Below are 27236 nucleotides of genomic sequence, written 5' to 3'. Positions count from 1 at the left end.
AAAGAAAATTTAAAACAACAAAAACACGACGCATTAATTTCGGTTAAAATTACCAGAGAGACAAGAATATAAGGCTCATATAAAAAAAAATAGACTTTATATTTTAAAAAAACTATAATTTTGCATAAAGACTTGAATTCAAAGATTAAAGGATTTATCAAATATGCATGGAAGAAGCAGAGCAACACAGGTTTTGATTATAACATAGTGCAAAATTTAAAATAAAGAAAGAAAAAGTCGTGGGCACTAATTCTGAAGTTTTGGCCAGGATTTCTATGTTTGTTTCCCCCGCAACCCTTTGCGTTAAAAAAGAAGCCCATTTTCTGCGCTGTTGGTTCGTTTGGGGTGCGTTTGGTATGTGGGCAGGCCGACCTCAGAGGGGCGGTTCCCTGGAGTTTGGTAGCGCAGTTTGAGTTTTTAAAAAACTTCTCGTCTCTTTTTGCTCTTCGGCGCTGACTGAAAGTGAAACAGCCTCCGCAGAAAGAGCCAGCTGGTATCCAGAGCATCTCCTGACTGCAGCAGTGAACATGGCCTCCGCGGAGCTCGGTAAGAGTTTTTTCCTCATTTCTATCCAAGCTTCGTCTCCTGGTGAAAGTGTTTCTGCCACATGCGCAGAGCTAGCTGAGCAGCTAGCATTAGCCAGCGTGCAGAGCTTTTCCTCGCTTTAAACGAGTCTCTGTCTCCGTCACTGCAGCTCTTTTGAGTGTGTCGGATAAAACCGGATTGGTGGAGTTCGCCAAACGCCTGGTGGACGTGGGGCTGTCTCTGGTGGGCTCAGGAGGCACAGCCAAAGCCCTGCGCGATGCCGGACTGGCTGTCAGGTTGGGAGTTTCGCTGGACTCCTCGGTTGCATTCAAAGCCTGAGCCGAGGGCCGGTTCTTTGTCTCAACCCGTCTCTGCTGTGTGTCAGGGATGTGTCCGAGCTGACCGGACATCCAGAGATGCTGGGCGGCAGAGTGAAGACCCTGCACCCCGCTGTCCACGGAGGCATCCTGGCCAGGAAGAGCGCCTCTGACTCCGCAGACATGGAGAAACTGGGATACAGCCTGGTCAGGTGAGGATGAGGGGACATTTCCAGTATGGTCAGGTGAGGATGAGGGGACATTTCCAGTATGGTCAGGTGAGGATGAGGGGACATTTCCAGTGTCTCAACACACACATCCAGTTTTTTATTTAATTTATTTATCTTTCACAGTTCTTTCGCCACAGTGAGGGGGGCTGCTTATTTAAAAGCAGATGAGAAACTGTTGCAAGGTTGATTTAAATCAGGGGTCTCAAACTCCAGCCCTCCAGGACTGGAGTTTGAGACCCCTGACTTGAATCAAACAACCTCTGCAAGCTGTGGTTTTGAAGCACTTCACAAGCTCATCAGATTTAACTGCAGTGCGTGTGCATGTTATCAGCAAGCACGAGCAATGGATTTTGGCATCTTGATAATTGGACAACTGCTGATCATCTTGTGACTCTTGTTTAACTGAGACCAACAGAAAACGATTAAATCACAGACACACTGCTGGGGCCTCAGTGAAGAGAATTGTTTATTTCAACACCAAGTGGATTCTGTGATTGAGGAAATTTACTGTGTGAGGCTTTAGAGAAAAGTGTAGCGGAAGCCAGTGAAATAAGAGCAATGCACACTAAATATTTAGGGATCTTGAACTGACTACCGGTGATTATTATTGTACAGAAAGCAAAACCAGAGGAACTGCATTCGTAATTTGGTCCACCATGTCTAAAAAGGTTGAAACATCTTTGTTTCCTAAACTGATGTAAGCCTAAAGGTTTGCATTAAAAGCCCAAGTATTTTTATATTTAAACTTGCATTTTCACTGACGATCAATAAATAAAACGAGGAAGCACTTCAGAGATCCAATGTTACGATGCTACCCGTACGTACTTAATCCGTCGAGTGTTAATTCTGGTTATTTGTGAATGGATGAAGCTCGAGTATATTCCTGAGAAAATGAGTAAACTTGTTTTTCTGTTTGTTCTTTAAAGAGTGGTGGTTTGCAACCTCTACCCTTTTGTAAAGACAATCTCAAGCCCAAATGTGACTGTGGAGGACGCTGTCGAGCAGATCGATATCGGTAAATCAAGCTAAGATTGAAACTTTTAAATAAAACCACCAACAGTGGTTGTCATGCAGAAGTCTGAACTGTTCGTGTCTCTTCAGGCGGTGTGACTCTGCTGAGAGCAGCGGCTAAGAACCACGCTCGCGTCACCATTGTGTGCGATCCGGCTGACTATTCGCTGGTTGGCAAGGAGATGGAGAATTCAGGAGACAAAGATACGACCCTGGAAACCCGCAGGACTTTGGCCTTAAAAGTGAAGCATTTTCCTTTTCTCCCCACAGTATTTTCCTTTGCTGTGTTTAAAATGCAGAAGTTTCTAATTGACTCAAGTTTTGACAATTGTATGAAATGTCTTGCTTTGTTTTTCTGTCCTTCACTTCAATATATATTTTTTTTAAATCAAATTGAGAGTGGGGACATTTTGTTGTTTTTCATTCCAATTTCTAAAGTATAAAAATATAATAATGGAAATATCTTTTTTTGTGTATTTCCATTTAAATGACATGATTTATCTGTGACTAGGCTCATCACAACTTGATTTTAAAACTTCGAAATAGAAATAAACGTTATAGCCCCTCAGTGGGGAATTTCAGCTGTACCAGTTACAACTGGCAAAAATAAATAAAAAAAGCAGAAGCGAGACTGTGCAGTCAAGACAAATTTACAAAATAAAAGAGACTATGCAGTTAACAGAATAATTGGTTTTTTAAAATGTACAAAATGAGTATGTATCTTTTTGCATTTAAGTTAGGGATGAGAAAAGAAAATTATGAGAAAATCCCAACAATAGCAGGGCTGTGAAAACTTCTTGAGATCAGTGGTGGTTATAAAGTCTGCAGAAGGAACTACAGCGATGCTCATTTGTGCCTGTAGGATGCAGCAGTCTGTCACTGAAGGACTTCTCCACTTCACCCCCTCCATTAACTATTAAAGTTCATTTTATTTTTTTCAAACAATTGAATAAATTTGCAGGTGTTCACAAACGCTTATACTTGAGCTGCATTTGGTTGAATTAACTCCAGTTCTTATACAAAAATATTTTACAAATCCGAAAGTTACATTCAAATAGAATTCATATATTTTCTATTTCTAGTCCAGCAGTGACCTGCAGCAGTCTGAAAATCCTAGACCATTTCAACATTGTTTTGTTTCATTACTTTTGGAATCTACAGCCAAGACTGATGTCTTGAAAGCAATTAAATGTCTGGATTTTTGTGTGTGTGCTTTAGATTTGGAATTGTTCTGGGAAAATAATCCATAAAGAGCGTTATATGTTGTTGTTTTTTTCTTCTTATGTGTGTGCATGTGTAAAAGTGATGGTCAGAGCAGAACAAAGTAAGCTTTTTATCACAGATGTTGTCAGAGGTCACAGCTTTAGCATTTCAGGCACCTGAACTTTAACCATAACTGATGAGTGAAGCTTGCAGACACAAATACGTTCCTCAAATTTGACTCTAGTTGGATTTGTGGCAAAAAGTGAGTTTTTAGTCAAAGTCTTAAATGTGAACTGGGCTCACGCGTGTATCTTTGATTCCCTCTCCAGGCCTTCACACACACAGCGCAGTATGACGAGGCCATATCCGACTACTTCCGGGGGCAGTACAGTCGCGGAGTGTCCCAGCTGCCCCTCCGTTACGGCATGAACCCCCACCAAGCCCCCGCCCAGATCTTCACGCTGCGCTCCGAGCTCCCGCTCAAAGGTAAGACGCATCACGAGCGGCTCAAAATTAAAATTAAATTAAAATTTCAAAGTGTGAAAACTTGAACACAATGCAAGTTTCTCTGTAATTACTATTAATATGCATATAAAAACTTTGTAGTTTTAATGCATCAAAGGAAAAGAAAAAAGATTTGATTGTTGTATTTTTTTCAGTTAATATTAAATAGAAACTTTTTTTTGACCTGCCAACTTTAATATAATTGAAAACAAATCATCTTTTGCAAACTGATGCTCTTTTTTACGTTACAAAAACATCATTTTCTATCTGAAACAAACTTTTTGTCCAGATGAAAATATTTTTTGAAACGTCTGCCAAGGAATGTGCATGGATAATTTTGAGCTCAACGTTTTCTATCCTTCAGTGGCGAATGGCTCTCCGGGCTTCATCAACCTCTGCGACGCTCTGAACGCCTGGCAGCTGGTCAGAGAGCTGAAGGCCGCCCTCGGCGTGGCTGCTGCCACGTCCTTCAAACACGTCAGCCCTGCCGGTGAGACGATGACACACTGCCGCTCCTCAGAATGTCGGAGGCGGGATCTGTGCTGCTTTATCTGCATGGTTTTTCCGCCTCTTTGCTGCAGGAGCTGCTGTAGGAGTTCCTCTGAGTGAGGAGGAAGCCAAAGTGTGCATGGTCCATGACATGCTGAAGGATCTCACCCCTCTGGCCACAGCGTACGCAAGAGCAAGAGGTCAAACAGGCTGAGAGTTTATTAATGTAAAGTATTTTGTGTTTGAATCTCTATGCCGTTGACGTTAATGAAATCCTTCCAGGCTCAGACCGAATGTCTTCTTTTGGGGATTTTATTGCTCTGTCGGATGTTTGTGACGTTCCTACAGCCAAGATTATATCCAGAGAGGTGAATAAAAAAGAAATGAATATGAGTGGGTGATTCTTATTTTGCATTTTAACACTGTTTGTTTCGCTTTGGTGATTTTCAGGTGTCGGATGGTATCATAGCTCCTGGTTATGAGGAGGAGGCGCTCAAAATCCTTTCGAAAAAGAAAAACGGCAACTACTGCGTGCTTCAGGTGAACATGACACAAGTTTCACTGAAGTAAACGGCTCCAGCTTAACTCTGCTTCCCTCAAGTCTGATAATAGAGAAAACCTGTTTTTACCTTCCTACATAATTAGAGTAACACAAAAACACTTAAGCAAAACCTGGTGCTGCGTTTGCTTCGGTTTAATGCTTTTTCGTGTTTAATAAAATCGATTTCTTTTTTCATCTTGTTCCTTTCTTCCAGATGGATCCAGATTATGAGCCTGACAGCACTGAGGTGAGGGTGCTGTTTGGTCTCTACCTCAAGCAGAAGAGGAACGACGCTCTGATCAACAAGGAGTTCTTCAGGAATGTTGTTTCCAAGGGTTCGGTGAGTCTCTGCGATGCGCCGCTGCTCACCTGCACGGCCCGAACGATCAACACTAACTGCTTTCTGACCTTAACGACAAGCTGTCTGAGGACGCCCTGCGTGACCTCACTGTGGCCACCATCGCTGTCAAGTACACCCAGTCCAACTCGGTCTGCTACGCTAAAGCCGGACAGGTCAGTCCAGTCTGGAAGCTGAATGAAATGATCCGACTTGGTGTGAATTTTCCACTCGTCTGCGTTGTGTCCAGGTCATTGGCATTGGCGCCGGTCAGCAGTCTCGTATCCACTGCATGCGGCTGGCGGGTGACAAGGCGGACAACTGGTGGCTCAGACACCACCCTCGTGTTCTGAGCATGAAGTTTCGTAGTGGCGTGAAGCGAGCAGAGATGGCTAACGCCATCGACCAGTTTGTCAGCGACACCGTTGGCGAGGTGAGGAGGAGATGACCAGCATGTTTTAGTAGCTTTTCCTGCATTTCATCAGTTCAGAAGTGTGTGCATCTGTGCAGGAAGAACTGAATGTAATAACAAAATCATGATTTCGCTGCAACTAATGACCTTCCGGTTAGCAGCATCATTGAGCTCAGATTTATGGCATCCCTCTGAATGTGCACAGTGTTGTAATTGGTGGCAGACTGAGGCAACCTGCTTTTAAACTAAAAACTGTTTACTAAGGACAAATTTAACATAAATCGGCAATATATTTCTGTATTGCTTAGTAACTTAAGCAAGTTCAATTTAATTTTGGCAACTTGTGTTTTGTGTTTTATTATTCTGACAATTAATCTGATAAGAAAACTGGCACATTCTGTAGATTAGAAATACATTAAAAGATGCAAATAAACAAATATTTATTTCTGTATTTAAAAAGAGAATTGTAAGTTGTTTTTTTGCCTAGATTGCAATAATAGCATTCCTTTAGCCTCATTGTTTGCAGCAAATTATCCAGAAAAGAATATGTCTAACATAAACATGTAAAAAACACTTTCTGCTTGACTTAAAGTCAGTACAGAGCAGGGATGATGTGTTTGAGTGATTTTATGATAGCAAAAGGTAAAAAAAAATTTTTCTTTTTTTTTTTTACACATTTTGAACCAGGTTGCGCTAAAACTGTTATGTAAAGAGTTCTGGGTAGTACATATTTACAAAGATGTTTTTTTTTATCTTAAATGCAAAATGTATATATTTTTTGTACAGTTCTGGAGTAATTACTGCTTTGTGTTTCAGCAAATTACCTTTTTGAGTCTTTATAAACCTTGTAATAATTAATCGATTACTAAATTAGTTGATGGTTATTTAAATAATTTATCTCCATTAATCATTTCAGCCCAATCTACAACTTCACCCACGCTGTCAGACCAGCAGCAGAAAAGAGTGTTTAGTTTGAAAGATTTGTGGTCTGTGACCAAAACGGAAATTTATCTTTGTTTTTGTTTTTTTAAGGTCGTATGTGCATTTTGTGCTTGCAGGGTTCAGACCTGGATGTCTGGAAGTCCATGTACGAAGAGGTACCGGAGTTTCTGTCGGCTACTGAAAAGAAGAACTGGATCAGCTCCCTGCAGGCCGTCGCTGTCAGCTCTGACGCCTTCTTTCCCTTCAGAGACAACATAGATCGAGCCAAACGGGTAAATTGCACTCTCAGCATGTCCACACTCTTTAGGATGCATGAAAGTCAGCCCGGCTTGCAGGGTAACCACCTCTCATGTCTCTTCTTTCTGTCTGTCTGTATGCAGAGCGGCGTTGAGTACATCGCAGCTCCTGCAGGCTCTGCTGCTGATGAGGTTGTGATTAATTCCTGCAATGAGCTGGGGATCACTCTGGTGCACACCAGCCTGCGACTCTTCCATCACTGAGCATTAGCAACGTTTCTGATACTGAGACATTCCTGCTGTTACTATTGTAGAAGTGTAGAAATCACTACTGGTTTGTTTTTGTAACATTAGCTGCGCTCTAATATGGGGGAGCAATAAAGTAGCTGTGAATGTTGAATGTAGGTTATTCAAATAAACTGCTGAGTAGTATTGTTTTTATTCTTGTGGCCTGTTATCTTGCTTCTCAAGTTTTTAACTTGGTATTCAGTCACATCACTAGGTCAAAACATTTTCTAGTACATTATTTTAAATAATTTTGAATTTGACACATTCATTGCTGTTTTTGAAAAATGACAAGTTTGTTTCACCAATATTTAGAAAACAACTACTACTTTTGGTCGCATTGCTCATTTGATTTAAAAATCAGCTTATCTGAGTGTTTTTATACTAATTTAAAGTTGGCAACAAATGAACAAAATGAATGTTACACAGTTGATTGCATGCCAAAAAGCCCAGGTTTGTTAGCATGCAAACTGAATATCCAGAAAAAAAATCTGTTTATACAAGACATCAGTGCTTTCCATCTGAAAAAAAAAGTTAAGTTTTTCCCATGGTGTCCAAGTTTCTGTTTGTATGCAGAACAAAAACTATGGCATAGATGATCACACAATATTCACAATTTAGAATCTCTCCAGCTTTATTAAAACAAGGGACTTTTGTCAAAGACAAACACAACATTGGCGCTGACAAAGTACAAAAATAGACCGGTTCACATTCTCAAAGCCGAGCTCAAACATTCGAATACCGTGATTAAAGGGATGAACTGGTTTAAAAAAAAAAAAGATGTCTAAAGTTTGTCAATCACACAGTGCGACCCTTCACACTTGAAGGGTTACAGAAAGAACCAGGTCCCTGTAGACAGATAAAAACGCTAATAACTACTTGAATTCTTAAACAGTGCTTACTTTGTGACAATGTTTTATGATGAGTAGATCCAAAACATGTCAAATGGAAAACAAATGCCAGCTGGATAAGTAGCCTTGATAACCTTATTTACATGGAGCTGTAATGGGTCACTAGAGGCCTCAGTTCAGTCATGAGGCAGGTGTCTTCAACAGTGAACTGACTGGCTTGCAAAAGAGATCTGAACAGATCAGGCAGCAGGGCAGGAAGCTTCGTGAGTGTGCCGTGGAAAGTGATAATGCAGTCACACTGACGAGGTGGGACAGTGCAGCAACTGAGGCGGTGAAAGCGGGAGTCACGTGACAGTACGAGGAGTTACTCCTGAGCGTTTTGATGAGCGATTCCATCCGCCAGCAGCTCGGGTCGCAGGCACTCGATGGGGCAATGGATGTTCTGCAACATAAAAGAGGAGCGCAGCGTCGACACGAGGGGTTGGCGAAAGGAATTATATTCAACACCTGCAAAAGAATACGATAATATTCATCTCACTTTTCGAAGCGTGTTTTCTCCGTATCTAGTAGACTCCAACAGGGTGACGTCAGAGCCTGGTCTGCGGCAGTTCTCGCACCGCCATCCCTGTGAGGCACAAGCATGCGCGTCAATTAAGGCTCCATCTAACAAATGAATGGAAGCTTGATTTGTCAAACCTGTTGTCCTCCATCGCAAGTGCAGGTGCAGATAGAGCCCAGGTACTCCTTCTGCCACTGGCTGCCCACCTGGTAGGTTTTGCCTTCATCATAACACACTGACGCGTCTGCGTGGAAAGGCGCGCACAGGGAAACTCAGCTCTATTGGAAACGCCTCACCGCATCAGAAAATGGCGTGAAAGAAGCCTTACGTGGTTCACACTTAAATTCTCCTTTGCCGTTCCCCAAGCAGGTGCAGCTCATGAGGTGTCCGTTCTCGGCCTGGCGATCCCACTGCTCGCCGATGCGGTAGTTCACGCCGTTGTCGTGGCACCACTCTGCAGTACAAGACGAAACCGTTACGGAGGTCGAGAGAAACCCGCTCGGTTGTGTTCACGCGTGAGCAAAACTTACTCGACGAATCGCATCGAAAGTGACCGCCGCCCAGGCACCGGCACCACAGCTTGAAGCCCGTCTCGGACATGCGCTCCCATTCGCCTCCGACGTCGTGGTAGGTGGCAGTGAAGGCATCGTAGCATGGCTCGTTGGTGGAGGGGACTCCGCTCGATACTGGCAGAGGGTCAGGATGGAGAAGCAAAAATGGGACATCAGAGATCAACATCATTTTTGTACTCTGCTTATGAACTTGATTTTAAGATTCAAGCAAGTCTCCAGAAATATGAAATCCGATCTGCAAATTGTTTCATATTTATGTTGAGTGTTTAACCATGTTTAGGATTCTTCTTGTGAGAATTTTCTGGTTGAAAAGAACAGGATTTTGACATTTCTGTTGTATTGCTTCAGCAATTCTAGAACTATAAATCTGGCTAACTTGGTAAGCATCATCATTTCTGAACTACATCCATGTGCTAAAGTCTTTGCTGACAAGTAGAATTAAAAAAAGAAGAAAAATTCGGCAACAAATTTAATTAATGTTAAAGAATATAATTTATTATTTTTTTACGTCATCTTTTACGTAAGATAAAAATCGTTTCTAATGTTTGTAATATTTTACCCCAACATTTAATGTCATTACAGCAGTAACGACTATGAGTCTGTTTCTGCTCCATATTTCCCCAAACGGATCAGAGAGGCTATATTTTAAAACATTTTTGTTTTGTCCTATTTGGAGTCCATCGCTATTTCCCTGAACACTGAGCTTACTTGTGTTTCCGGCGGTGACCTTCTGCTCCAGAATCTTCTGTTTGAGCGCTCCCAGCAGCGCCTCCACTATCACGTTATAGTCTTCTCCAGGAGTGAGTCCTATCAGGGTGGCGGTGGTGGCTGTGCCTGGCAGGCGGACCTGGAGATCGAGAATTGATTGAATTTGAAATGAGCTGCATGCTGCGTTGACTGAAATCTTTTGGGTCTCACTTCTTACCGTGAACATCTTCTCATTTCTGCTTGTGAGGGGATTGCAGGACAGGAAGTAGGCATTGCTCTGCCTGTAGGGCTTCCAGGAGATGCTGGTTTGAGTCTGGGCTTCCTGTGGCAGTCCTGTCTGATTAAAAAGCGAGGCTCTGATGGGAAATTTGAGCCTCACAACAGGCTGTCTACGGCCTTCTGCATCGGGGAGAGGGACAAAGACCAGGGGCTCACGGACTTGCTCACTGGGTGACTGCGGGTTGCCTCCATTGTTAAACTCTGTGAACTCCACATGCTGGCTTTGACCCCCAACTACATCCTGGTTGGGTCCTGTAAACTGGACTTGGTTGTCTAAGTCAGTTTCGGGCACATCCAGCCGGTCGCCGGCCCCGGGGCGGTACGGCGGCGGCAGAGGCTGGGGACGCAGGGAGTCTGACTCTGGGCGGGAGAGACGGGTTAGGGAAGCAAGCCGGTTAGATGAGGCAGAGCGACGGTGCAGCTAATTTATCGCAGCCACTCAGGACGCAGCACATCTGCAGCTTTGGACTGAAACTCAACTTTTGTTTCATGACATAGCGTTGCAAACACACGCATATATTTTTGAATGACATTTGTGAAGACATTCAAACTATTATGTTTTTAAGAGCCAAACACTGCTTGACTGTAGGCTTCCTACAGCAAATTTTAAAAAAATGCATTTGAGCAAATACAAGCAGAGGCTCAAACATGACATTTTTCAACTCATTTACCTGCAACCACTTTGTTTTTAATATAAAAGGTAAATATTCTGAATACTTACGAGTTCTGATCCTTCCCACCAGAGGTGTGCTCCTCTGTCCGCTCTGGATGACGATGATCTTGATGATGTAGTCTGTGTTTGGTTTCAGACCTGAACAGAAACATCATATGTCACGTTCGGTTAATTCATTAGTGTCAAAAAAATATACTAAGGGTGGCTATTTTAAGACGACTTTGGTACTATTTCACTCTGAAATTAGATTCCATTACTTGGACAAGAAATGATTTGGACGTACGAGTTATGGTGGCGTAGTTTTGGCCAGCGTGGGGTTGTGGGATGAGCTCCTGTGGGGCTCTTCCAGTCTCTTCGTAGGTGATGTAGTATCCGGTGATTTGTGTGGGAGGAGGCTGCCAGGTGAAGGAAATGGATGTGGGGGTCATGGATGTTAACTGGAGGCCGGTAGGAGCCTGGACCACAGGTTTTACTGTGAAGAAGAAAAAGAAAAAATCATGCGTCATGAACTATTTTCAAAAACTTTTGTTCTGATAAGCTAAAACATCAATGAAAACTGGGATCCATTTTTATAAAAGGAAGGTATACCTCAAATAAATCAACTTTGTAAAGTTTTACAACAAATTCAGTAAGTGTTGTTATTGTGAATGTTGGTGTAGTCCAAGTCTTACTACTAACAAACTGTGTGTAAAAAATGAAATAATTTAACTTTACACCTACTCAAGAGAAAGCGTATTTTTTATTGTGCATCACTCTTTTTATTCAACCATGTCCATATGTGATTATGAAGGTCAAATTATGGCCACACCGATGCTTCCCAAGGTTTAAAAGACAAGGCACACAGACTCGTTTTATACCTGTATCACCCCGGAGAGTGAACGGAGCGCTCCTTGTGTTTCCATTCAGAGTATACAAGTTAATGGAATAAGAGGTTCCTGGCCGCAGACCTGAAAAACACAAAAACGCACACTGTGAAGCGAGACCCATTCAACAAATCACTTCAGACAACGAACCGGTTCATGTAGCTGAGAGACGAGGTCTACCGGTCAAAGTGTAGGTGTATGTGTCTCCTGGGATGGTCCTTCTGATGGTGTCACGAGATCCACTCATAGGCGTAGCTTCAAGAAGGAAGCCAGTGATCGTCTCCCCCTTGGAGCGCCAACTCAAAGTCAAAGAGGTTTCCTTCGAATCGATGATTCGCACACGGCGAGGAGAACTGACCTCTGCATTGACCAAATTACCAACAGATCAGTGAGCTCTACAAATGTAACAGTTTAAGAGTCATCTGTCATTTCTTTATGTTTTGCCTGCTGTTTCAGTAATCTTTCATAGAGGTCTCTTCCCTCTGACCTGCCAGTAATAGGTTACGCTTTTAAAAATGTATTATTCTATGCCACCGGTTTACAACAAAAAGCTCATTTCCTCTGTTACAAGAAAAACAAATCCAATTCACATCTTGGTCTATTGAATTCAAAGTGGTCAAAATTTAGTGTAAATGAAGCAAACTAATCCTAATCCAATGAGATTGTCAGATTTAGATCGTATTATGTGAAAAGTTATTGCTGAGGGCGGGAGTTTAGAAGAGAAAAAGGCAAACACAGAATTCATGGTTCAGAAATTGTTTAAAAGACGAGATAAAAACAAAGGCCATAAAGCTGGTGCCAACAATAACTCCACTAATGGCTCTGACCAGGGCCTCTGTGGCTCAGATGAAGCCAAAAAGAAAAAGAAAGAAACTCTTAATATTAACCACTAATGAAGATTACAAAATGGCTTCCTTTTGGCAAGCAAAGGATGAACACATTTTGGGAAGTAAAGAAGCCACAGACCTTCCAGTGTGGTTGCCTCTCCTTCCAGTGGTCTGCTGGTGACAGAGTTCTTCAAGGCATAGACCTGAATCTGATATGTTGTTGCAACCTAAAGGACAAACACATATTACTGACATGCCAGCACTGAGTAAAGTGTATTTATCTCAGTTTTCATTCATGTACAAGAACATTGTTTACCATAAGCCCTGGTACAACGACACGCGTGGTATCTGGGGCAACGTTCATTTCTTTGCGGGGGCTGTTGATATTCTTCGGGGTGACGACCACACGGTAGCCGGTCAGGCGGGCGTTTGGAGCCTGCCACGTAATCGTGAAGAAAGACGGTCCAACCTCAGAGACCATCATGTTGGTCGGTGGAGGGATGACTAAAACAAAGTCACCACAGCAAACATTAAGCTTGCATGTCTGCGAGTCCTGCATAGGAATATGTTTCCTGAATTTCTACCTGTTGCTTGGGTTCCCACTAGAGGTGTGCTGGGAGTCCGGCCGTTGTAGGCGATGACCTTCACTGTGTACTCGGTTCCAGGACGGAGATTTTTTAGCACAGCGCTGTCATGATCACCTGTGGGAGCCGGGCGAAGTTCTCTCTCTCCCTCCTCTGAGCTTGAGTACAAAACGCGGTAAGACGTCACCGTGCCTTCGGGGCTTTCCCACGTGATGCGCATGGAGGTGGAGTCGATGTCGGAGAAGATCAGATCCTTGGGATGATCCATGGCTGCAACAAAGACGGAGGATGAAATATTCCTTTCATGGCAAAGCTTGAGTGATAACATGCTTTGCGCATCATCTACTTTTACCCTGTTCCCAAAATGAGATTAACACCACAAGATTTTTTAAACTCCCATACGCCACATTTAACGTATGCTTTCTATTACATGTGAATGTCATTGCAAGCCTCTTAACAGCATCTGACGTAATTTTCTTTATCAAAGCAGTCCTTTTCTTGCACCAGTTTTAGATGTTTGAATTAAACTAACCAGTGAAAGCGTTCTCCACAACAGGAGAAGAGGGTTGTCCACCACTGCCCAAGGCAAAAACGCTGACAACGTACTCAACTGTGGGCATCAGACCTACGAAAGACTTTTCTGTCGTCTCTGCAAAGCAAAAATAAAATAGGTCAGTTTTTGAGGAAGATAACATTAAGTATTTACGAATGTTACGTAAGAACATAGCATATCTTACGGGGAGCCACGACTTCAGAGTAGGACGGTCCCAAACCATTCTTGGGGGCAACTGTGACTCTGTAGCCTCTGACTGGACCCTGAGGCGGAGACCAGCGCACTTTAATGCCGTTGTCGGTCACATCGGTGACCCTCATGTCAGTGGGGGGTTCGGTATCTAAATAAAATGGGAATTAATGAAACGTCTAGATCCCTTCTAACAAACAGTTTTTTGTTTTTTTTGTTCACATCATAATACCTGTCCTGTGTGTTATGTAGACAGGTCTGTTGGAGGCTGGGCTGTCTCCTCGTGCCGTGACGGCGTAAACCGTGATGGTGTAGTCAGTGCCGGGCCTCAGCCCGGTGATGATGGCGGTGGTCTGAGAGCCTGGGATTGTAAACTCTTGGGGAGATTCGCCACCTACAAGCAAATAAACAAAATGTTACTGTGAAACTTTGCATTTTGGCGAAGTGTGGACCAACTTTGGAAATTAATCACAGCTACACACTTGTGCCCCCGTAGGTGATCCTGTAGTTCTTCACTTCGACAGAAGGGGCGTCCCAGCGGATGGTGATGCTGGTAGGTGTGGACGATGTTACCTCAAGATCAGTGGGTGCATCAGAGACTGAAAAGCAGTAAAGAGGTAAAAGATTAACATTTGTAATAATCAAAGATTACAGGATCAAGCTGCAGGATCCCACTTCAAAAAAACAAATAAAAAAACTTACTGGTGGCTTGTGTTCCAGTTAGAGGTTGACTTTCCTCATTGCCATAGACAGCATACACGTATATCATGTATTCAGCCTCGGGTTCCAGTCCGGTCACAGTGAAGTGGTTCTTGGATGGGGGGAGCCTGTCGTCCTTGGCTCGCCCACCACTTGTCTTCTGGTACCGAAACCGGTAGCCTGTGATAGGAGCTATGGGAGCCTGCCACTGAACAGTGAAGGAGTTGGTCCGGATGTCGGTGAAACGCAGGTCAGTCGGCGAGTCCAGAACTGGAAGGAGGTTTTAGAAAATTGAGCTGAACTGGAAGTCAGCATAAAAATAAATCTGGAAAGAAATCTAAAACAAAGGTTTGAGATGACTTAGAGGTTGTTTCAAATTAATAAATGAGGACAAGAGAGAAGAAAAAAAGAAATTAAAGCAAAATCCTGAGCGGACGAGCAATATCAGAAAGTTACGTCTTTAAGAGATTACCCATCTCCTGTTCATTGGGTTTTCATCTAACAGTGGTTAAGATTCACATAAATTCTCTCAAAGACTTTCATAAAGTCTGAAGAACTGGTTTGATTAAGAACAATGTAAATCCACTGATTGTATCCTGCAGGGACTAAACTACATGAAAATTTAGTTTTCTTATAGTTTTCATCATATAATTGATGAAAATTGAGGTTTTCGTTTTTTGTCAGTTTCCGTCAGCTTTCACATCACCTTTCATAAGACGGCCTACTCTACAATACTCTACAATACTCACTTGTTCTCTGAGTCCCTGTAGCAGGTTCACTTTCTCGTTCACCGTAGACGCAGACAACACCGATACGGTACTCTGTGTTGGGCTGCAGGTCTTTATAGAAAAAATGAGAAATAATAATGATTGCAACATGTAATTTTGGTTTTTCAACAGACACCATAAGTTGCGTGTTGCCTCACTCTGCAGCAGGAAGGTGTTAGTGGCGCCACCAACATTGACTTCCTTTACATCGTTGTCCGTGTTCACGGGGTGGTAGCGGATTACAAAACGAGAAATTTCACTGGGCGTGGCGATGTTGGGGATGGTCCACGTCACCCGGATGTGGTCCGGACCCACACCTCCAAACTGCAAGTTAGTTGGAGCTGGTACAGCTGGAAGAATGAAAAATTGAAGGTTACGTATCAATAAGACATTAGTTAAGCGAGATGCATATTTTATAGCTAAATTCAACAAAAGGCATATGAATGGATAAAAAGAATAAATCTGATTTTGCTAGGAATCTGTATTTGCACGTAAAAGTTGACACAAGGGTCAAGCAAATAAAATGCAGAGTGTGTTGTCATGTCTCTCAAAATCAATTTCCCGTCCCTCCCCTTTAATTAAGTGGTAAAAAAAAAATCACCAGCTTCTGTTTGTTTTGTGTATGTGGTCGGCTTGCTCTCTCCCTCCTCTGTAACTGTGACGATAGTGATGTCATAGTCCACGCCGGGCTCCAAGCCGTGAATCGTGTAATAACCAGCAGACACGTCCAACATATCTTGAAAGATGGGCATGCTCTCGCCTGAGGTTACTACCGTTACGCGGTAAGCAGTGATGGCGGTAAAGTTTACAGGGATCCAGCGCAGGCCAATGGTGGTGTCAGTAACGTCGACGAAGTCAACGTGAGTTGGGACGGGGATTTCTGAAAAGGGGTTAGACCGGTTCCCAAGCACAAGCAAAAATCAGACAGAAAGGAGAATAGAATTACATCAGCAACGTGTCATTCCAACTAAAGCAGTAAGAGAAGCATTGTGTGACAGAAGCCATGCCAAATAACAACACAGCAAATGAGAAAAACAATTAACAATAACCATCGATGAAAATGAAAAATGCATGCAATGTTTAAAGTTATTGGCCATGCTGGAAAATTTGATCCCATCATTTATTAACTGTGATCTTCATGCAGTTCACACCTCAGTCAGTGTCCATGTTAGTTTTAGTATTTAGCAATTGCACAAAGATTTAAAACCTTCTTGAAGGTTTTTAATGTCTCGCATTATGTTTGACAAACATTGTCCTTGCATGAGATAGAAAACAACTAAGAGTGGTTTTTGTTGTACCAAACCCTAACCCAAAATAAAAACATTTTTGCTTTATCCTCCACTTCATTGTAATAAGAATCAACCTTTCTTATGGTCTTTTAAAGAGGGTTTGATTTTTTCCCAGATTCTTAAAAGTAGAACTTTCAGATTCTGTTCATCCACAAGATATTTTTACTTATATACAGTTACCTGAAAAACAGGAGCCTTACCACAATTACAGAAAATCAGGCTTCTTGAAAGGTGAAGACATGTTAACACCATGGTTAACATGTCTTCTTTAGGTTTTGTTCCTAACATATAGCTTTGAGATTTTTGGTTTGAAACTTTGGCCCAAAGATGAGAACAAAGATACAGCTTCAGATTATCTGAATAATAAACCAATCTGCCTATTAACAGACTCTTTTGGCACAGCTGTGTGGTTAACAGGGGAAGATGCCTTCCTGGTGGCTCTACCTGGGGTCACAACGGTGGATATCGGTACGCTCTCCACTGGTCCCTTGAGAGTGAAGACGCTGACGTTGTACTCCACCCCCAGATTGAGGTTTTCTAGAAGGCATGTGTTTTGATCCGCTGCCACAAACTCCTCCAAAAAGTTCCCTCTGTGGCCACTGGTTGGCGTACTTGTCACTCTGTAGCCAGAGATCCCTGCGGAGAATAGGGGAGTGAAATGGACACATTGATATATGACCCTGAGAAAGAGGTAATAGAGACCTTTGTCCAGGTGGATTAGGGATCTAAAGCCAAGGTCTAGACTTGGTCCCATCCAACAGCTTGGCGGTGCGTGGGGTGCTTAGTCAATATTTACCTGGTGTTGTGGAGGCTATCCAGTAGACGGTCAGATCTCCCGTGTCCGGGTTGGACACCACTCTGAGGTCAGTTGGAGGAGACACAGCTGCACAGGAGAAAAAGGATCTTATGCAGCTGTTAAGGTCCTGCCAAATTGTTTAAACAGTGCTGCATTGGCTCACACAAGCATTACATCATCCTGGTTATAAACACTTTAACAAAGATTCATGTTGAGCAGGTGTTATCAGGACTGTGTTTTTCCTCCAGTGAAATGAAATACAGACGCACTGGTGACAACGTTGCGGGTGATGGGGTTTCCACGGTTGCGGCCGTTGAATATGGGTTGAACGCTGTAGGTGTACTGAGTTCCTGGGAACAGACCACTGATGTCAATACGCCCGGAGTCCGAGGTCTCTTCTCTAGGAGATTCGCCTTCCTCACTCGGGAGCACAGAAAGCTGAAGAAAGCAAAGAGAAAACATTCTGATCATCAGCAGACACTCATAAAATTTAGCACAGTATCTAAAATCTGCTCACAACTGACCAAAAAAGAAAGAATTGACATTTTGTAAAGTGTTTGCAGCCGTGACATTTCAGCAAACAACTAATCTCCTGGGGTTAGTAGCCCAACTAATCAACTAATCAGCTTCATACATTGAAGATGGAGATGTAGCTTGTCATTGATGCATAAAAGCGGCGACAGTTTTGGAGTTATCGGAGCAAAACGCCGATGACCTACCTTGTAGCTGAATCTGCGGACAGGTATCCAGCTGATAATGATGGAAGTGTCTGTGACCTCTGTGCTGAAAGGAGGAGCATTTCCCATTCGAGGAGCTGGAAACGGGACAGAAGAGATGAGAAAAACCTCCACACAAAAATACATTCTAGTCTGGGGTGAAAGTTTTTATCCATTTCAACTGACCAGTAGTGAAATATTCAGTGGTTCCCTCGCTCAGCACGTTGTCCTGCACAGAGTGTAACTCCGCCATGTACCGTGTGTCTGGGCGCAAATTCTTCAATGGGTACTGTGTGACCACTCCGGGAATTCTCCTCTCAACGGGGTTGGAGCCCTCGGTGCTCAGGAGGAGGCGGAAACCAGTAACAACAGCGCGGGGAGCGTCCCAGATGACCAGTGCGCTGTCATGTCCAATGTCAGTGAAACGTATATTTGTGGGTGCGTCAGGCTCTGCAGGGGAAAAGAAGACATAACTCATGTGGAAAAATCAGTATGTGCTTTGTAATCTGATGATTTTTTTTTACATAATCTGAGCTTTGAAGTTAAAAAAAAAAAAAAAAAAAAAGCGCCACCTACTGGTGGATTTTTCTCCAACAAGCGGCTGGCTCTCAGAATCCCCTCTGACGGCGTAGATGTAGAAGCGGTAGAGCACGCCGGGCTGCAGATGGGTGATTTCGACGTACGCGTTGGGGGAAACGGGCAGCTGAAGGGGCCGCAGCTCGGTGCCGTCCTGGCCCATTGGTGAGAAGACCACCCTGTAGCCGGTGACCTCGGTGGGAGGACCCGTCCAAGTGATGCTGATCCTGGAATCTGAAACCTCATAGAACTGCAGGTCGGTCGGAGCCGGGATCTGTTCTGTGGAAAGGAAAAGATGTGGTCACACATAGTTAAATATCAGGTGTTTCTCATGACGTTTATAGAAACTCTTGAGAACAAACATCTGTTTAGCATTACTTCTTAAATGGATGAACACTCACTTTATGGCTTAGAACAGCTAAGACCTTTGCCTCATTGGTATTTGATGATCTGTGTCGCCCAGTAGTTCTCCTTTACTTGTTATGTTCATATTATTTTTATTATGAAGCAAACGATCTTTAAAATATTTGCAAGACCTCTACCATATTGATATTAGATAACGAAGAAAGGTAATAGTAAAAGAAACGACTGATTATAACGATCAAAAAGGAAACATCCAGCTTGTTTTCAAATTCCAAACTTGAAAGGTAATTCCAATAAAGGTTTTAACAGTTCCCAAGTTGAGTTTTTGCCAAAGTTTGGCTCAAACAAGGTGGAAAATCCAGAGCAAATGCTAAAGCAACAGAAGGAATGAAAATAATAGAGGTTTCCTGCAACATCTGTTTTTATTTTTCAAGCATAACGAAAGTGTCAGATTTCCCACAAGGAAGTAAAAGAAATGATGATCTTCTATAAAGAATGTGCTAAAGATTTATGAGGTGTTTGTGCTTTAGTAGGGGTGTTGGCTCCATGAGCATTTGTCTTTCCAAGTGTTAGAACTTAATCTCGGAAGGCTTTGCGGAACCCTCATAAATCACATCCTGGTCAAAACTTAGATTGCGAAGACGAGAAAAATATTTAAGTTACTGATGAAGCTATATTATATAACTCATACCTGACAGCTTGTTGTAATGACCTTCCATTTTAAGAATTGTTTTTCCAAATCTAAACAGCTAAACCAAAGAGCCATCCAGCCTCAAACATGGGCGCTGAATTTGATTATCTGTGCTGTTATTATATTTGCAACATATTGCAAAGCAGCCATTTATAATGTGTACCTCGTCTTTGCGAGCCGGCCGTGCTGACCCGCACAGAAACAGGCTCACTCTCCAGGTTGTCCTCCACAGCATAGATACTGACGTTGTAGAGGAGACCTGGGCTAAGGTCCACCAGGGTCACTGAAGTCTCAGAGTCCGGGAGGATGAGCTCCGTGCTGCTGCCTTCCTCTGACGGAGTGTAAACCAAGCGGTAACCTGAGAGCAGAAGCATGGAGTTGACTTACATAGCCCGAACATTTGAGAAATAAAAGCAGAAAGTGCGTTGTCACCAGTGATCGGAGCCTGAGGTCTGCTCCAGCTGATGCGGATGGAGGTTTCTGTGATCTCATCCACAGGAAGCAAAGTGGGCGTGTCAGGAGCTGGCAGAGGAAAAAGGAAATTATTGAAGTTATGCAAACAAATTCTACAAAGTTGGATAAAATCTCACATATTCTCAATGTTATCGTTATTTAAGAAAAGCGGTAGAAATGTTTCCAACCGGTGGTCTGTGAGGTGGTCAGGATGAGGTTCGGATGTCCGTCTCCCTCGGGCATCTCGTACACGCTGACGTTGTATCTGCGGCCAGGCTCAAGATCGCTGATGGTGACCGACGTGGTGGTGCGGGGAACATCTGAAGCACCACAAAATGGTTTGATGAAACACCCGAGAGGTTATGAGTTACAACACAACTCAAACAGTTAAATGTGAACTCCAAGTCAAATCATTCTGAGTCAAAAACTCACCCAGGTACTTTGGTGAGGATCCCTCCTCGATGAGCTCGTACTCCAACCTAAAGCCAGAGATGGTAGAAGAAGCCGAGGTCCACGACACCACAAAGCTGTTGGAGGTGATCTCTGTTATCGACTCAGACATGTCCACAATTGGCGGAGGTGGCGTCGTCTCTCCTTCCCATGTCTCCACTTTTTGAGATTAGTTGGGTAGGGGGAAAAAAAAACATTTTCTTTAAGAAAATGTTCTTGATTTTATGGCATTGAAAGATGGTCAAACGCTGCAATGAACTCACAGGAGCCATAAGCGGTTGTAAAATCGAAACGTGTGACCTCGCGTTGCCCGTAGTGCATAATGCTGACCAGCTGACCCTCGTAGGTCACACCTGGACGCAGTCCACTGATGGTGTAGGAGTTGAGGTGGCCAGGAATGGTGACCTCCCTCCATGGGTTGCGACTGTTTTTCTACAGAACAGAGTAAAAAGACAAAATACAGGCTTCCAAGTCTGTATACGATAAAGAATATTTACTCTCATGCCGCTGAGAAGCTTTACATAAGACATTTAAATGAAACTAACTGCGTCTTTGAGAGCTCTTCAACTTAAACTAATGAAGTCATTTGATGACAGACGGTGTCCAACCTAGACAGGTTACCAGTCCGTCATAGAACCAAACTCAGAGACAAAACATATGCAACATTTGGACAAGAAGCACTCAAATGAAGGCTTCACCTGCACAGGGAATGTGTGGAAACTAGCTGGAACAACAGTGTGTGCAACAGAGTTCATGGACTCAAACTTTGGACTAAATCAACAAAGACTTTCCACCTCATTTTCAACTCTTAGCCACAAACTATATGAAATCTCACAAAAAAAAAAAACAATCACCAGGAAAGATAAGATTCCTAAAAATCTCAGTGTGACTTACAAGTCTCCATTTGAGGATGTACTGGGTGACATGGGTAGACGGTGGCACATTCCACTGAATGGGGTGAGAGTCTGGCTGGTTTCCTGCTTCTGTTATGAGGACCTGGACGGGTCTTGAGCCGCCTGAGGAGTTTCGGCAGCAAATGGTTGAAGAAACATCAATAAAAAGCACAAAATGAAAATGTGGCCTACATGAAGAAAAAAAAAAAAAACAGACTTGTGAATCACATGACAGTGTGACCTACGGTGGAGACCTGGGGACTGTTTGATGAGTTACAACTACACGATTCAGAGTTTTGGGTCAGAATCAAACCACCAGGCGACGCTAAACCGGCTCAACACCTACAGACGGCTTACAGTCTGAAATGACACCTTCGTGCTATATTCATCACTTTTTATTTGCACCCTCGTTCTCATACGAACTCATTGCACGGGCTCGCTGGATGTTCGCCCTGCACAAACTGTACAGGGCCCTGATGGAACGATAAGCATCACAGCTGCCCCAATTCAGGTCAACATTAGCTCCTCGACTCAGGTCAAAGTAACAGTTTAGGCAACTTTTGTGTAAATAAGGACAGGAGGTTTTCCAAAACTTTTGCCTGTCTGATGAATTACTTCATCTGAGCAGGACAACAAAAATTACTTAACAACAGGTGGGGGAGGAGAAAAAAAAAACTTTAAACTTCAAAGGTTAAAGGAAATGACAAGGGTGCTGAGAGTGAAAAAAAAAACAACAAATCCAGCATTTATGCACCAAACAGGAACAGGAGCTATGTTTTACATGCAGCATAGGATGGTGAGTAACTTTGCAAAAAAAATTAGCATTTATGGGGCATCTATTATCTAAAAATAAGGTAAGAACAACTGCAAATACTGAATAAAGCATTTAAGCTTTGAATGTATTAATAATTGACAGTTTGGTAAGTTGTCATGACAGAAAAAAACCTTCAAGTTAACGTAAAGGAATGACGTGTACGATTTAGTGACATCGTGTGGTGAAGTTGCAAACTGCAAAAACCAAGATGGTCTAAGGGCCTCCAACATCCTCCGACATACGTCACTCCTCAGAGGTCCAGGTGAACATGAAGCCGACATCCACAAAGGTAGATTTTTGCGTTTGTGTACTTGTGTTGCACAATCAACTGCTGAGGAGGAAACGCAGTTTTGTCGCAACACTAAGCTGTTGAGGCTGAACGTCGTTGCACTAATAGGTGTTCAGTGGTTTCCCTGGTGGAGAAGAAATTGAGCTAGGCACCGAGCTAGCTTATAAAACTATCCAATCGGATTGTGGGAAATGAAGGACTTTATCATGAGAGACGTTGGCATCTGTTAAAGTTACAGATACATATTTATGTCAGCGTTTCCCACTGTTACGCAAGAGAATCTTAAATCACCCAAAAACATAAAAAAAAAGAAAATACCTGCAAATCAGGATTTTTTTTTTGTCCATTCAAAAGTAAATATTTTAAAAGTGTGTATGAAGACTTTATGTATGTGTTGTGTACTACACAGGAAACAATTCTGCTGTGTTCGAAAAGGTGCCACAAATAAGATCAATTCGGATGTTTATGCAAGAGCTTTTTCTCTTACCTGGGTAGGACTGCAGGGGTTCGCATCCCATTTCTCCTCTTCCTTTGCCATAGCAAGTGCACCTGTAATGATATCCACTGATGACTTTGTCCCACTGTTCTCCAATCTGGTAGACCACATTGTTTTGTTGATCTCTGCACTGATCTGGTAGAGAAAAACCAAGCAGATGGGAAAGTTGAGCTGGTTGGACAGAGAAGGTTGGATGTGGAAATGTGGAGTATTCACCAGCCAAGGCAGTGAGCCACAAACCGACCTATGGCGTCGCACTTCCAGTAGCCGCGTCCCTGTCCGAAGCAGGTGCAGTTCATCATGTGGCCCTCGTTGTGGCGCTTTGAGAACTGCTGGTTGACTTCGTAGGTCAAGCCATCAACAACGCAGTTGTCTGAGCACATCAAGAAAAGCAAGAATTCACTCCCTAAACTGGAAAGCTTTCACATGCGCGTCTTCTCAAGACAACTTTAAACCATCTTTATTTCAACTCTACATGGTGTCTGTCGTCTCACCTCGCAGCTGCGAGTGGGCGATGCAGTTCCACTCTCCACGGCCATTTCCCAGGCAAGTGCACTCCATCATGTGACCCATGACGTCATGCCGTTTGTCCCACTTGTCTCCGACACGATGCATCACTCCATCGTTGGTGGTGCAGACCTCCTCATGGGCTAATTAGGAAAAGAGTAATAAAATTTACAAAACCAACATTTTTGGGGTTTTTTTTCTTGCACACGCAGTTCAAACAATTCAGTTTAGAGCTGTGCTACATTTGTGGATTTGATAGTCTTTACCAACAATTTTTTCATATTTATTAATTATTTGCCCTGGAAAAACAAAATTTAGTCTAATAAAATAGGAAGAGAATAACTCTAAAGAGCTACAGCAGCCTGTCTGCTATGTGTGTTGGGTGAGATAAACTCAAACCCATTCTGATTCGCCTTGTTATTAAATTACACAGGACACAATCCGCTGGGAATGAACATCAGATAAAGTTACTTTGAATCTTTTTGCCTAATATTATGAATTTATTGGAAATCCTACAAAACATCCGAGGTACAGCAAGCACCTCACACTGACCAGCCATGGGGCAAAATCCAAAACGCTGGTCCACGTCATAGTTGTAGGTGGTACCGCACCATCGCATGCCATCACGGCGGCCATCGGTGGTACAGTCTGTGTAGTTGCGACCGCTGTAGAGGTATGGGAAGTGGCAAAGGGCACCGTTGGAGTTCCCGCCTTGCGTCACCACGACGGCTGCAATTTTCACAGAAACTACTCAGTTACTCCCGAACTCTAATCTGGACACCAGAAACTGACAAACATCAACACAAAACCTCACCAAAGTCACTGTCATTGTTAAGATAAAAACAACGTCTCTGTTTGAGAGTCTCACCAAGTTTTTCTGTACAGAAGGAATACCGCTGATCTCTCTCATAGTCGGACGTTGTGGAGCACCAGAGCTGCCCGTCAGTGCGTCCATCTGAAGTGCAAGAGTAGTACGTCTTTCCCATGAAGACAAATGGGAAAACACATGGCTGGCCATTAGAATTGCCACCGTACGCCTGGTTCCTGGCCTCTACACAAACAGGAAATAATTAAGTCAGAACAGACATAAAATGACAGAAGTCAAAATTGAATTTGCGCAAAATTTAATTTTCACCACCGCAGTACCCAAGTTTTCAGTAAGAAGCAAGTTTTTTGGTTCCATTGTAACATACTCACCCCATTCCTGACAGCTGACTCCATTGCCCAGACATGTACACAACATCTGCTTGCTGCCCTGGCTTCTGATCCAGCGGTGCCCGTCAAAGTACGAGGAACCAGAGTCTGTGCGGCAGGTCCCTTCAGTGGTGGGCACATGATGATGCAGCAGAGCGTGGGTTACACCAGCGCCTGTTAACAGATCGTTAAAACGATGTCAAGGACTAAAGTTAGAGGACATTTTTTGTGTTTACATGACTGCCTTTAACAGAACTCACCTCGTCCTGTGCTCTGTCCTTGACAACTCGATTCTCCTCTGCCGTTACCCAAGCACACGCACTGCATGGCGTTCCCCCTGGGGTCAGTCTTTGTCCAAGTGTCTCCAATCCGAAAAGACCTCCTGGTTTGTGGGTCATTGCAACGATCTGGTTCGGAAATAATGACAAAATCAAGCCAGGCCTATTTGCTTGAGCGTAGTTTTGATTTGTACTTACTCCTTGAGGTGCAGCTGATACGCCCATTTCCTTCTCCAAGGCAGGTGCAATCCAGCATCATCCAGCCTTGGTATGGTCTTTCCCAGGTCTCGCCAACCAGATACGATGATGAGGCGTAGCTATCAAAGCACTTTTCAGCTGCAAAGATAATAAGTGAAGTAATGGGTACGCATGGTTGAGGATTAAGCTCTTAAAAGCGTTTTAATGCTGTCAGGGGAGACACTCACCCACAGGTTTGCATGTCCATTCTCCCTTGTTGTTCCCGAGACAAACACACTCCAGCATGTATTCACCGCTCTCATGTGGCTTCTGCCAAGTCTCCCCGATTTTATAAGACCTGCCACTATCATGGCAGCGGTCTGTCAATCACAAAAAGGACCAGTCAGTTTGTGATCGACTTATCAAATATTGCTTTTGCATCTTGAAAATGCATCTAACACTAAAAGGCAACACAGTGACATGCAGCATTAATAAACAAGACCTCTGTCGTTTCACATTGAAATTTGACCTGTGAGCTTCAGAATGAAAGTGTGACCCACATGCTATGGTGCAGCTGATTTTCCCAGAGCTAACGCATGTGCAGTCCCACATCAACCCGTCCTTTGGTCTCTCGTAGATTTCTCCCACCCGGTATGTCCGGGCATTGTCCTTGTCGTAGCAGGTCTGGTCCGCTGAGACAAAAGCAGAGGAAACAGAAAGGTCAGGAGTCATTGTGAGCCTGCCTCGGACCGTTGTCCTGCATGTGTGTGAAAATACTCAAATCCAACATCTGGATCTTTGGAGCCCTTTTACTTTGCTTATCAGTGCTTTTGTTAAAAAAAAAACACACACACATCTGAAATTGTTGACATTGGCTTGGAGGGGTGGACTTCAGATTTTGACTGACCTTCAGGCTTTGTTTTGCACTTGACCCCTGCAGCTCCATGGCAGGTGCAAACCAATGTGCTTCCACGGTAAGGTTTCTCCCACTGCTGGTTCCGTGTGTAAGTGTTACCATTCTCCTCACAGCTGTCTACAAAGTTTAAAAAAAAAAAAAGTGAAATAACACATTATAAGTTGCAGTCGGGTAAGTTTAATCTTTCTCGAACCAACACCAGACGCAACACCTCACATTTCATTCCAACCCTGCACGTTTCAAAGCATCACGGACTCACACACGACCAACAGCAGCTTGTGTTTACCTGGAGAGAGCGCGGACGCGTCATACGGGTCTGGATACACCTGATACTGATCCGTCTGTCTTTTGCTCTTCTTCGGGGCGCAGTGGACCGCGCTGCTTACGCACAGCGCAACCAGCAACCCCGTCAACGGGCCACGCGTCATTTTGTGGATGGACACGGATTTTAATGCAAATGGTAATGATATTAATTTAAAAAATTTAACTGAAAAAGAACACCTAAAAAAAAAATAGGACGGCAGACGGAGGTGTGTAGAAGCAAAAGCTTGGAGAGGTTTTGGAGCTTCAGCCTCTGCAGGCAGCTCAGCTCGGTCTGCAGCTTTTGCACCAGAATGAGGAGAGGGGAGCGGAGCGGTTTTATACCAGGACGCTGCTCTGCCCCGGGGCACTGGGGGATAGGGGAGGGCTTTTACTGGAGTCTGGATCATCCTCCTGCGTGTGAGCAACACTCACCCGTCACTTTCGCTGCATGAAATAAGTCAAAAGCGATTGTAAGGTGTAAAAAGGAGTGTAAGAACTACAGAAAGATGCTAAATATTTGCGCACGAATTGCTCTGAATTCAAGGAAGCAGTCTTTTTTTTGTGCTTGATGAAACAAGCACAATATTTATTCCACCTCCATCTACTGGTGTTTTTGTGCAAGGACAGCATGTATTCACACACTTGCTTTTGTGCAAATTCATTTCAGCAGTGTATTGACTAACATCTATCGCAACGTGCCATTTTATTTTCTCTGTGAAGGATATGCACCCTTTTAGAAAGAAACCCTAAAGGGAGTGTGGGACTATAGCGTGGTCAAATAAAGTCAATCACATTCACAAATGCTGCATTTTTAAGACTGGACTCAAACTGTAACGTGACATGACCTTCAGTAAAATCAGCTCCAACCTTCATCTTTGT

General features: G+C 43.4%; 2 protein-coding genes across 3 annotated transcripts; one reads left to right on the top strand and one right to left on the bottom strand.

Annotated features, from left to right (window-relative positions):
- Positions 1–388: 388 nt before the first annotated feature.
- Positions 389–7184, top strand: atic (5-aminoimidazole-4-carboxamide ribonucleotide formyltransferase/IMP cyclohydrolase). The gene is made up of 15 exons (XM_055044852.1): positions 389–546; positions 695–821; positions 911–1054; positions 1999–2087; positions 2174–2325; positions 3616–3772; positions 4155–4280; positions 4372–4479; positions 4562–4647; positions 4730–4819; positions 5035–5160; positions 5241–5333; positions 5408–5590; positions 6628–6783; positions 6892–7184. Exons 1-15 carry the CDS (start codon positions 528–530, stop codon positions 7009–7011), a joined length of 1776 nt encoding a protein of 591 aa, XP_054900827.1. The 5' UTR covers positions 389–527; the 3' UTR covers positions 7012–7184.
- Positions 7185–7641: 457 nt separating this feature from the next.
- On the bottom strand, positions 7642–26653 carry fn1b (fibronectin 1b). Of its 2 annotated transcripts, XM_055044851.1 has the most exons (46): positions 26341–26653; positions 26046–26171; positions 25699–25830; positions 25387–25518; positions 25160–25297; positions 24944–25090; positions 24687–24857; positions 24358–24540; positions 24042–24218; positions 23477–23632; positions 23227–23355; positions 22974–23117; positions 21385–21506; positions 20754–20922; positions 20473–20649; positions 20229–20360; positions 20020–20109; positions 19751–19945; positions 18534–18812; positions 18144–18407; positions 17961–18055; positions 17511–17679; positions 17242–17328; positions 16890–17081; positions 15758–16036; positions 15315–15506; positions 15139–15228; positions 14393–14659; positions 14173–14289; positions 13923–14084; positions 13686–13841; positions 13481–13597; positions 12949–13218; positions 12681–12868; positions 12504–12591; positions 11718–11897; positions 11532–11621; positions 10958–11146; positions 10723–10812; positions 9940–10361; positions 9723–9861; positions 8973–9128; positions 8771–8896; positions 8580–8686; positions 8422–8508; positions 7642–8325 (listed from the first exon to the last, which is right to left on the bottom strand). In XM_055044851.1, exons 1-46 carry the CDS (start codon positions 26480–26482, stop codon positions 8248–8250), a joined length of 7338 nt encoding a protein of 2445 aa, XP_054900826.1. In that variant the 5' UTR covers positions 26483–26653; the 3' UTR covers positions 7642–8247. The 2 variants fall into 2 exon arrangements, with proteins under 2 accessions (XP_054900826.1, XP_054900825.1); XM_055044850.1 differs by lacking the exon at positions 15758–16036.
- Between the last annotated feature and the right edge of the window lie 583 nt (positions 26654–27236).

Source organism: Poeciliopsis prolifica, unplaced genomic scaffold, assembly GCF_027474105.1.
Source record: "Poeciliopsis prolifica strain line A6 unplaced genomic scaffold, Auburn_PproV2 SCAFFOLD021, whole genome shotgun sequence".
NCBI lineage: Eukaryota > Metazoa > Chordata > Actinopteri > Cyprinodontiformes > Poeciliidae > Poeciliopsis > Poeciliopsis prolifica.
This window is presented reverse-complemented; position numbering and strand designations above follow the sequence as displayed.

Excerpts from the sequence above, each read along its gene's own strand:
- atic (XM_055044852.1), top strand. Across the intron at positions 4,480-4,561 it reads AGCGTACGCAAGAGCAAGAG|GCTCAGACCGAATGTCTTCT; the intron begins GTCAAACAGGCT and ends AAATCCTTCCAG. Across the intron at positions 6,784-6,891 it reads ACATAGATCGAGCCAAACGG|AGCGGCGTTGAGTACATCGC; the intron begins GTAAATTGCACT and ends GTCTGTATGCAG.
- fn1b (XM_055044851.1), bottom strand. The coding sequence starts at position 26,482 with ATGACGCGTGGCCCGTTGACGGGGTTGCTGGTTGCGCTGTGCGTAAGC. Across the intron at positions 16,037-16,889 it reads ATCCACCGTTGTGACCCCAG|AAATCCCCGTCCCAACTCAC; the intron begins GTAGAGCCACCA and ends ACCCCTTTTCAG. Across the intron at positions 14,290-14,392 it reads AACTGGAACACAAGCCACCA|TCTCTGATGCACCCACTGAT; the intron begins GTAAGTTTTTTT and ends ACTGCTTTTCAG.